Genomic DNA, 12,318 nt, shown 5'->3' with positions numbered 1-12,318 from the left:
GTAGCCAGCAGGCTGAATGCTCCGCGACGCTCCCGGTAGCTAACGCCGGTCCCCGGCTGGTGCCAACTAGCTAGCGATCGCTCCCGAGAGCTAACGCCGGTCTGTCTGTCGAAGACCGAGGGAACCGCATCAGGCTTCAGCTGATTAGTGGTCTTCTGGACAAACCTTCCACCCCCAACAACATAATCCGAGGCAATGAAGTGTTCTCTGGGGATCTTCATTCCCTGTCCAACAGGCTGATCACGCCGCCTGAGTGCAGCCAGCCTGAGCCAACATGCCAACAACACTGTTTTTTTTCACTGGTAGTTTGTGGAAATTAACCAACTTTCCTCTCTCTCACATGGTAAAATTAGTTTGAACAGCCAGGAGCAATACAAACAGAACCACCGCGGTCCCGTTGTTTTGTAGGCAACATTTTATTTACCGACTGACCCATTCACTATAGGCAACTAACCAGCAGTGTATACACCAAACAAGCTCCATGACGTCAGCAACAAAATGGCCGCGCCCATAATGCTAAATGCTTCAGAAATGCACACAACAAATCGTTTTTTCTTAGAAACTGCTTATTTTTATAACGTGATTTCTTCTGTGGCTTATCTAAATACTAATGTGATGCTATGAATATGTATTTATCGCACTGCTTCATTTCCACTTTAAGCATTTGAGTCAACTAAGCAAACAAATACATGATGTCAACTATATATATACATTACATTTTACATTTACATTACATTATTATATATATATGTACACATATGTATGTACATTTAAAAAACATACACATATTATATATATATATACATATATATGAAGGTAAAGATTTCAGAGTTTTTTAATAATCCATCATGAAAAACCGCCCTATGGGAAAATGAATGGTGATTCATTAATGTTGTAATATGAACGTGACCAGCAGGTGGCGCCACTTGTTGCCACTTTCCTTTAAGAGTGACGAAGACGTCACCGCCACGCGACTTATGTACCCAGGTATTGACGTCACCTCCACGCGACTCGTCGAGCAGCACGTTGGTGTGTTTTCTCTGTTAGCGACATAAAGAAGAATATTAATAAAACATCATGTCTGTGACCGAGATGTTCAGCTGTATTCAGGGTTCCCTGAGCGCAGATCAAGATATAAGAGAGGTAGGAATTATTAACTCCTTACTAACAGATAATACTACTAGCCAGCTTGCTAAGTAACCACATAATAACGTTAGCTGGCTAGTAGGCTGGCTAACATGATCAAGCTGCTGGCTGTTGATTAGTTGCTGAATTTAACAATGAATGCAAGAATCGTTTATTTATTAACCCTCTGTGTATTGTCGCAGTGAAAGGGTTAACCCTCTGTGTTGTGTGGCAGTGAAAGGGTTAACCCTCTGTGTATTGTCGCAGTGAAAGGGTTAACCCTCTGTGTTGTGTGGCAGTGAAAGGGTTAATAGTGATTCTAGGGTTGAGCTGTTATCTGTAAAACTATCTTTTATTGAACCGACCAGAGCAAATTCACAAGTTAGCAGCAGAATCTTAGCTCCTCATTGATTGATTGATTGAAAACGTTATTTAACAGATTGCAGAATGGGTACAGTACAGCTCAATACACACAATTGTTAAGGGGATGCAGACCAGAGAAAGACTCTCGGCTTGTTTACATCAGGGTCCCCCATTTTCAATTCATGAGGACATATATGCAGGGTTCCCACGGACCTGGAAAACATGGGATTCATGGGATTCATTTTCCAGGTATGGAAAGGCATGGAAACTGAGCAAAAGTGACCAATTACATGGAAATAGAAACAGTTGTCCTGGAAAATTTTATTGGATGATGTGTAATAAAATTTAACTATTGAGCACAGAATTAACATGAGTTTATAAAAACCCTTTACACGTGAACAGCTTTTACTGTAGATAGAAATGGATGATCCCATGTTGTAGAGCATGCTCTTGGCTAGCCCCTTTCGTGACTTTCGGTTTGCAAGCCTGTGGCTTTTGTGACCGGAGTCACTTGCCCACCCGCCCCGATCACCCAGTAGAGAAACGACCAAGCGTCGTCAAGGGGCTCGCGGTGTGTCAAGAATACATCAGATCTGAATTTCAAAGATACCCAGCGTACAATATGGGTCTAACACAGCTTCACGATGGGGTCTGGAAGCTCGGAGTTGCTAATAAACAGTTTAAAACATTGTTACTCGACGAGTGGTATTTACAGACCGAACGTCCATCTCCGCCGTTGGTGTCACAGCGCATGCGCACCATGCCGCGTTCACGTTACTGGGAAGAAGCGGAAGAACCAGTTTCCGACTGGGAAAAACCATTCACGTCAGCCTCCTAGTGGTAATTCCTACTAGGACATATGGGATTCTTTTATAGACCCCATATCTCCCACTTCGCGTCACGAATTGCGGAAGTATGGATGTGGGCGTTTCATCCATAGATATATATATAGAGTCAAAGCGTGAAGGCTTCCTAGTTGTAGCAACGAGATGTCCTCTGGTTCTTCCGCTTCTTCCCAGTAACGTGAACGCGGCATGGTGCGCATGCGCTGTGACACCAACGGCGGAGATGGACGTTCGGTCTGTAAATACCACTCGTCGAGTAACAATGTTTTAAACTGTTTATTAGCAACTCCGAGCTTCCAGACCCCATCGTGAAGCTGTGTTAGACCCATATTGTACGCTGGGTATCTTTGAAATTCAGATCTGATGTATTCTTGACACACCGCGAGCCCCTTGACGACGCTTGGTCGTTTCTCTACTGGGTGATCGGGGCGGGTGGGCAAGTGACTCCGGTCACAAAAGCCACAGGCTTGCAAACCGAAAGTCACGAAAGGGGCTAGCTCTTGGCATCCTATTCTCGAAGACACTCTGATGTCACGAGACCGCCGCCATCTTGGTATAGGGGGTCCATACGGATTTCTAGTATCAAATGCATGTGTTTAGGTCCGTTTTTATTACATGTTTTATCACATTCTTGTTCATTTCATAACATTTTCATACGATTTGTTTTGAAAATATTGAGGCCAACATGGCATTTCACTATTTCGAAAGCCTTTCTGGTGATTCTAAGGCGAGATATGATTCAAAGAAGCTCCCCCTGATTGACTTGACATAATGTCCATACAAAACACATACAGACATGGCCAACTCTCGAATACCCAAATTGAAGCTGCTATGTTACGTTTTGTACTAATAACAAAACAAACACAGAAATCCAAATCGCAAGTTTTATACCATCACGGAGTTAAAAGTGGCTGGCGGCTAACGTTCGGCTAACTAGCTCTGGTGTTGTGGTCGTGGTAGCTACATGCTAAGCTAACGTTAATCACATCATATCGAACCGATAGGAGTTTATCTTATCTAATCTTACGTGGTGGTACCACGTGTGCCACTACCCGGTCAAACATCCACGTAAGATTAGATAAGATAAGCTCCTATCGGTTCGATATGATGTGATTAACGTTAGCTTAGCATGTAGCTACCACAACCACAACAGCAGAGCGAGTTAGCCGAACGTTAGCCACCAGCCACTTTTTCCTCCGTAATGGTATAAAACTTGCGATTTGGATTTCTGTTTTTGTCATTAGTACAACGCGTAACACAGCAGCTCTTTGGCATTGTGAAGGACTGAAGAAAATTCCGCTTGATAGTCTTTAATTTGACGCTTTAACGATCCGTATCTGCACTAAATGAACCGTACACAATGTACGAGGCGGGGCAGTTACCCCCCACGCTGCAGTTGCCTAGCAACAACAGGCAGGAAGTTGACTTCGAGAATATGGTATATTGGATGTTGGAATTTGATGCAGGCAGCTTGGTGAGCCAATGGAGCCTTGGCATCTACAGTGAAACTTGAGTGAAACTTCTTATGCAAGTTTATCCTCAAATGTAAGTAGCTGTGTTTTAACTGTGTGGTAAACCTGGGTTTATCAACGTTAGTTAGTAAGCAGTGCAATCTTGCTAACTAGCTAGCCAACGTTAGCTCTCATAACGAGCCAGTTAGCCAGCGCCAGGTACAGTAGCTAGCCAACGTTAGCTCTCATAACGAGCCAGTTAGCCAGCGCCAGGTACAGTAGCTAGCCAATGTTAGCTCTCATAACGAGCCAGTTAGCCAGCGCCAGGTACAGTAGCTACCACGTTAGCTCTCATAACGAGGCAGTTAGCCAGCTCCAGGTACAGTAGCTAGCCAACGTTAGCTCTCATAACGAGCCAGTTAGCCAGCGCCAGGTACAGTAGCTAGCCAACGTTAGCTCTCATAACGAGCCAGTTAGCCAGCACCAGGTACAGTAGCTAGCCAACGTTAGCTCCAGGGGCGGGGCTAGGGGGTGGCTACTTGGGCTCAAGCCCCGAATGTTTTCTGAAAAGCCCCTAATCTATTTAAAAAAAAATAAAACATTTTTTTTTTTTTTTTCTGACAATTCATCATTGTTACATGAAAATATGTTTGCACCAGATTTAGCAGAAGCTAATTTCCATCTGTGGTCTATCCAGCTGCTAACTGTATTTGAGTGAGTTAAGTCTTGGTGTCATGGTAGACTCAGACCTAAGCTTTAAATCACAATCAACAAGTTGACAAACTTAATCCTTCCACCTTAGAAACATAGCATTTATAAATCAAAAGGACGCTGAAAACCAGATCCATGCCTTTATTTCAAGCCAACTCGACTACTGTAACTATTTTATTGCAATGCACTATTGCATTATTTTATTCTATTTTACTAACTATTTTATTGCACTGCACTATTTTACTTTGTATCAGTGAATCATAGACGCCTGGCCATAAGAGCATTCGGAGCATCTCTGCTCTCCCACTATTGAACTTGGGGGAGCAAAGGTATGCTCTTGCTCCACCACTTTTTGATCATATGAAAAATATGATATACCCCCCCCCCCCAATATATAAATCTAACCATAACTATGTTATGGTTAACTGAGTTTTATAGTGAAAAGAGCAGCTTTATTGGTCAAGATTGAAGGCTCTATATTGCAGGAAATTGCACGTACAGGTTAATTAAATTCAAAAAAAATCTGCCGCTTGCCTGCAAAAAAAAATAAAAAATTTGAAAATAAAAAAAAATAAAAAGGCGGGCACCTATCTGGGCTAAGCCCCGGATCTCCTATAATCCTAAATCCGCCCCTGGTTAGCTCTCATAACGATAACCAGTTTGATTTACAAAAGCTTTTACAAACGCTTTTACAGAGTAAGAGTAGTAGGGGTGAAACGATGCAACCTCACAACGATTAATTTCGATTATGATTACGAGGAGTTGAGAAGAGTAGGAAAAGAAGACGGGAGCGGACACGAGGGGAGGTGTGGAGAGGAGGACAGGATGAGATAGGAGAGGAGTGGAAGAGAGAACATATATCAATCCCAGTGCTCATGTGTTCCAGTTCAATAAATTGTTGTTCATCTACAGCTTGTTGCATTATTTCATGCATTGATATTATCAATAAGACATAATCTCTAAGCATTTACAATGTAGACTTGACTGGTACATCTTTTAAATCAAGTAAGTAGTCAGGTGTCCTAGGGGGTTGTGTGTGTGAGGGGAGGGGGGGCGCGGATGGGGGCGGAAAACTTCAGGGGCCTATAGATCATCACTTAATATGGTACCTGGAAAATCAGGAGGTAGTATGGAAAAAAAATTCAAGGCAAGCGTGGGAACCCTGATATGACATACAGATAGACAGTAGCTACTGCTACATCTATACATTTATGACATACCAGATTTGCAAATACAGTACTGTTTGTGATACAAAAAGAGTCTAAAAAAGAGAGTATATACATTTGTGCATCATCTTTTCTTGCAGGACATTCGTAAGGTGGTCCAGGTGTTGGAGCAGACGGCCAGGGAGATCCTCACGCTGCTCCAAAGTGTCCACCAGCCATCTGGCTTCAAAGAAAGTGAGTGTAAAATAACTTCGGTATTCCAATCCAACTTTATTTGTATAGCACGTTTAAAAACAACATGGTTGACCAAAGTGCTTCACAGTAAAAACCATAATATAGTAAAAAAAAAACAACAACACATAAACACAATACACAGAACTACAAACAAAATTACGGCAGCAGACTACTTTTTTATTTTTTTACTTCATTTTTTATTAAATTTTTTATAAAAGCTAGGGAGAACAAATTTGTTTTAAGATGGGACTTAAACACTGTGAGCGTTGGGGCCACAGCCTAATGTGGGGGTGCAACTTGTTCCACAGTTTGGGGGCTACAACCACAAACGCACGGTCCCCCCTGTTTTTTAGCCTGGATTTGGGGACAACAAGGAGGGACTGGTCAGCAGACCTCAGAGACTGTGATGGGCTGTAGGATCTCGGTGAGGTAGGGTGGGGCCAGACTAGACCATTCATTGCTTTATAAGCAAACAGCAGGATCTTAAAATGTACCCTAAACTGCACAGGCAGCCAATGAAGGGAGGTGAGGACAGGAGTGATGTGCTCCCGTTTGCGTGTCCCTGTCGACAGCCGAGCAGCAGCGTTTTGGACCAGCTGGAGACGCGACAGCGAGGCCTGGCCAACGTAGAGCGCGTTACAGTATTCCAGCCGTGTTGTCACAAAGACATCACTCTCAAAGTCCTTAAAAAAGAGAATAGGCTTGACCTTGGAGCGTTGCTTCAGCTGGAAGAAGCTGGACCTAACCACAGAGTTAATTTGTTTGTCCATTTTAAAATCATTGTCTATTTTCACCCCCGGGTTGGTGACTATGGGTTTGACACATGAGTCTAGCGGGTCCATGTATTAACCGTTAACCTCGTTGTTCTTTCAGTCACTGTTTGCAAGATGCTCTAGTCGGGAACCGGTTCAGCTGCTTCACTACTATGGGTGCACGATATTGATTTTTTGACCCCGATATCGATAACTTTCTGCTCCTCAAGGTCGATACCGATAACCGATATATATATATTTATTGTATTATAATAATTTTTTATGTATATTCCTGTAGTTTTGACCGAACCAGATTTATCATGACATGAGCGTTACTACTATGAACAAAACAAAGCCAAGAGAACAGTTTTGACTCTTCAAATAAAGTGACTACATTTATTTCAATTTGTCAATCACAAAATTCACAATCCGTCAATGTCATTAACAATGTGTTTCCCTGAACAATGAGTGAACTAAAAACCTCCTCTTCTGTCTCCACAGTTCCCAGTAAGTGTGCCAGGGCGCGCCAGCTGTTCTGCACGGTCAGGACTCACGTTGCAGACCTCAAAACCAAATTCCCAATGGAACAGTATTACAGGTACTCTGCTCTTCAGAAAGCCACCATGCATTATATTAATTCCCATAACTGTTTGATATGGGAGCTTATAATTCTTTTTTTTGTGAGGTTTCAAGTAGGGCACGGTATAGAAATCCTATACTTTTATGGTTATCCGTTGAATTGATTCAATACAATCAAGTATTGAAAAATGTGGAGACACCAAATTTCATTAGTAAATGTTCGTACGGGTGCTGGAAAAAAGATATAAGAAAGACAAACTTAAAATATGCTGCAAGATATAATTCCTTTATTTAAAGAAATGTTTTAACTTTTACTCAAAACTGTACTCCTGAATTATTTTATCCTTCAGGGCCTTTTTAAATCCCCCCTGAGAAGTACACAACTTCAACCCGTCACTAAGGCTATTCCACAATTTAACTCTCAAAATTGAAACGCATCTAGGCTAACTTTTACATTAGTTCTTACCTTTTTACATGTTTTAAGAATACACAACCCTCTTAAATGATACTTTCCTTCTCTTGGTTGAAAGAGACATTGAATACAAACTGGTAGGTTCTTACTCTTAGCATGAAAAATGATCTCCATTAGATGCACTATAATGTATGAAGCTGTATGGATGTAGTATGTACGACTATATGTATTAGGGGTGCACCGATGTATCGGTCGGGTATCGGTATCGGCCGATAAGTGCCTTGTTGACTGCAATCGGCCTATCGGCCGATAAGCTCGAATGTGCCGATGGCAGTAGCCGATAAATATCCATCAATTTGTGTAGCGTCAAGACAAAAAAAAGTTCACTCGCGACTAGGGGTGGGACGATACATCGATCCAGATCGATACATCGATGTAATTATCAACAATCGAATCGGATCGATGCGATGTAATAAGATCGATTCATATCGATACTCTTATTTTGAAAATCCTGTGGCGAGTCTCATATCCGCCCAAGAACAACAGCAGTAGCTCCGTGTGTGTAGATGTTACAGCATAGCATTCTCCCTTTCTGTGTGTGTGTGTGTGCGCGCGTCTTTGGAAAGACCAGATGAGGTCAGAGGAGTTTGATGTTTAAATGTTATTTAAACATAAACAATATAATACATAATAAATGTAGGCCTATACATGATCATGCAACATCAACAAATTGTTGTAGGAACGGTTTGGGAGAGGGAGGTTGTGAGTTTTGAGTTCCAAAAAATGTAGCTTAAAGTTTAAAGCTCAATATATAAAAACGTGGCACTTTACAGTGAACAGGAGGTCTATTTGTATTAAAAACAATAGATTGATTTTCCTTTAAATGTCTGGAAGAGCTCAAAAATACAAATGTCAAATGATATTTTCATTACCTTTTTTTTGTTGATCTAAATGTTACTGATTGTGTTAAATGGGCATATGATATCATCTCATATCGATCGCAGGCACCTGAATCTAATCGTATCGTATTGTATCGTGAGAGACTTTGTGATATCGGCAAATATCGTATCGTTGTCCAAAGAATCGATATCGTATCGTATCATGATGAAACTGGTGATTCCCACCCCTAATAAATATACATTCATACATATAGTCGTACATACTACATCCATACAACTTTATAAATATACATTCATACATATAGTTGTACATACTACATCCATACAACTTTATAAATATACATTCATACATATAGTCGTACATACTACATCCATACAACTTTATAAATATACATTCATACATACTACATCCATACAACTTTATAAATATACATTCATACATATAGTCGTACATACTACATCCATACAACTTTATAAATATACATTCATACATATAGTCATACATACTACATCCATACAACTTTATAAATATACATTCATACATATAGTCGTACATACTACATCCATACAACTTTATAAATACATTCATACATACTACATCCATACAACTTTATAAATATACATTCATACATATAGTCGTACATACTACATCCATACAACTTTATAAATATACATTCATACATATAGTCGTACATACTAGGGGTGGGACAATACATCGATCCAGATCGATATATCGATCTATTATCAATAATCAAATAGGATCGACGCAACGTAAAAAGATCGATTCATATTGCGATACTCTTATTTTGAAAATCCCCGCGAGTCATATCCGCCGGCGCCCAGTATTGTGAAACTCCGTGTAGAAATTACAGCAGTGTTTGCGTCTGCTGTAAAGCACTACAGAGCGTCTATTTTGCGAGCCGATATAAGTCTGTGCAGTTTTTTCCCTGCAACGGGTCAAATGCATATAACAGGCGTTGCATCGTCGCCATTCCTTTATGCCAACGTCGCGTTAAATATCTAAATGAACGTCGCGTTGGCTGCTAAAAGCTAAGCAGCTAACCGTGAGAGAGAACAGGAGAGTGGAAAGGGGACTTGGAAGGAGGAGGGGTGGGGGCTGTGGGGGACTCTGTGTGTGTGTGTGTGTGTGTGTGTGTGTCTGTGTGTGTCTGTGTGTGTGTTAAAGCTCAATATATAAAAACAAAAGTGAACAGGAGGTCTATTTGTATTAAAAACAATAGATTGTTTTTCATTTAAATGTCTGGAAGAGCTCAAAAATAAATACATCAATTGATATTTCCGTAGCCTTTTTTTAGTTGATCTAAATGTGACTGATTGTGTTAAATGGGCACATAATATCGCCTCATATCGATCGCAGACACCTGAATTGAATCGTATCGTATCGTATCGTGGCAGACTTTGTGATATCGGCAAATATCGTATCGTTGTCCAAAGAATCGATATCGTATCGTATCGTGATGAAACTGATGATTCCCACCCCTACTCGCGACCTACCTGCACAATGCCGCCCCCGGCCCCCACACACACACACACACACACACACACACACACACGCACACACGCACACACGCACACACACAAGCTACTGCATCAAAGTTACTACTTATGATTAACAAGGCATTCGTTTTGTGGCATTAACATTATATAGTTAGTGTTACAAGTTCATAACATCAGCATATTATTTACCCGAACGTAGCAAGCGTTCATACTAGCTCAGTTCCTTCCGTTGCTCACAGAGCCCTGAGTTTTACCCATTCTGCAATCTGTTAATAACGTTTTCAATCAGACACATGTATAGAAAGGCTTTGTTTGATTATAACATGGCAGTAGCCGATAAATATCCATCAATTTGTGTAGCGTCAAGACAAAAAAAAGTTCACTCGCGACCTACCTGCACAACGCCGCCCCCGGCCCACACACACACAAGCTACTGCATCAAAGTTACTACTTATTAACAAGGGATTCGTTTTGTGGCATTAACATTATATAGTTAGTGTTACACGTTCATAACATCAGCATATTATTTACCCGAACGTAGCAAGCGTTCATACTAGCTCAGTTCCTTCCGTTGCTCACAGAGCCCTGAGTTTTACCCATTCTGCAATCTGTTAATAACGTTTTCAATCAGACACATGTATAGAAAGGCTTTGTTTTATTATAACATTAGTTGCAGTAAAATCATTATGCCTCATTTAAGTCATCCTGCGGAGCTAAAAGCTAAACGTCGGCCGCGCCGTGTTGTTGTTCTAGAAAACCTCTTGTCAAAATCAATGTCGGACAAAAGCAGGAGTAAAAAATGCAACACGCTTGCCGATTGGTGGTAACAGCAGAGGCGGGTGCAAGCGGTGTGTGACGTAATTGGCAGAATCGACTGTCAATCAAAATGTCATTGGTTGAGACAATAGTATCTCGCTGCAGCCCAGCAGGTAGACCATGCTGGGAGAACTAGTATCTAGCTGCAGCCCTGCAGAACATACTGGGAGAGAGATAGTGCTATTTCTTGATGTTTCCTTTTTTTAAGTAAGTAAAGAGGCCTATGTTCATATCGGTGAGCACAATTTGTAAGACAAATATACAGTAGTTTCATAAAATAAAATAAAATATTACAAAAAAAAATATTACAAAAAAAATGTACATTTAAAAAATATTTAAAAAAAATATTTTGCCACAAATATCGGTATCGGTATCGGCCGATTGTGTTAGTTGAACAATCGGTATCGGTGGCAAATTTTCATATCGGTGCATCCCTAATATGTATGAATGTATATTTATAAAGTTGTATGGATGTAGTATGTATGAATGTATATTTATAAAGTTGTATGGATGTAGTATGTACGACTATATGTATGAATCTATATTTATAAAGTTGTATGGATGTAGTATGTACGACTATATGTATGAATGTATATTTATAAAGTTGTATGGATGGATGTAGTATACTAGACTAGACTATACTTGTCCTAATAAACTAACCTACACTGTAACACGCAACACTTTGATGAACATTGTTACTCAGCTGATAGAGTTATACCCTTCTTGCTGTCTTGTCGCACAGAACTTGTAAGTCGCTTTGTATAAAAGCGTCAGCTAAATGACTAAATGTAAATGTATATGTATGAATGTATATTTATAAAGTTGTATGGATGTAGCATGTACGACTATATGTGTGAATGTATATTTATAAATTTGTATGGATGTAGTATGTATAAAGTTGTATGGATGTAGTATGTACGACTATATGTATGAATGTATATTTATAAAGTTGTATGGATGTAGTATGTACGACTATGTATGAATGTATATTTATAAAGTTGTATGGATGTAGTATGTATGAATGTATATTTATAAAGTTGTATGGATGTAGTATGTACGACTATATGTATGAATGTATATTTATAAAGTTGTATGGATGTAATATGTACGACTATATGTATGAATGTATATTTATAAAGTTGTATGGATGTAGTATGTACGACTATATGTATGAATGTATATTTATAAAGTTGTATGGATGTAGTATGTACGACTATATGTATGAATGTATATTTATAAAGTTGTATGGATGTAATATGTACGACTATATGTATGAATGTATATTTATAAAGTTGTATGGATGTAGTATGTATGACTACCGTAATTCCTCTAATAGTAACCGGTATTCAAATACAAGCCGGGTCTCTATTAATGGCCGGGTGCGCTCTTGAGCTAAGCAATTATAAGCCGACCTCCTAATACAAGCCGGGTTACTAATATACTGAGC

At 40.0% G+C, this 12,318-nt stretch overlaps 1 protein-coding gene across 1 annotated transcript in view; it reads left to right on the top strand.

Annotated features, from left to right (window-relative positions):
• Positions 1–1,006: 1,006 nt before the first annotated feature.
• The window catches only part of tsn (translin), a 42,809-nt gene continuing 31,497 nt past the window's right edge, over positions 1,007–12,318 (top strand). The window contains exons 1-3 of the mRNA XM_084311002.1: positions 1,007–1,143; positions 5,802–5,895; positions 7,149–7,245. Of these exons, the coding sequence (XP_084167128.1) occupies positions 1,078–1,143; positions 5,802–5,895; positions 7,149–7,245 (257 nt within the window). The 5' untranslated portion in view covers positions 1,007–1,077. The remainder of the gene's footprint in view (positions 1,144–5,801; positions 5,896–7,148; positions 7,246–12,318) is intronic.

This window comes from Notolepis coatsorum, assembly GCF_963971535.1.
Source record: "Notolepis coatsorum genome assembly, chromosome: 3".
NCBI lineage: Eukaryota > Metazoa > Chordata > Actinopteri > Aulopiformes > Paralepididae > Notolepis > Notolepis coatsorum.
The sequence above is the reverse complement of the archived record's forward strand: the minus strand, read 5'-3'. Positions and strand labels throughout refer to the sequence as shown.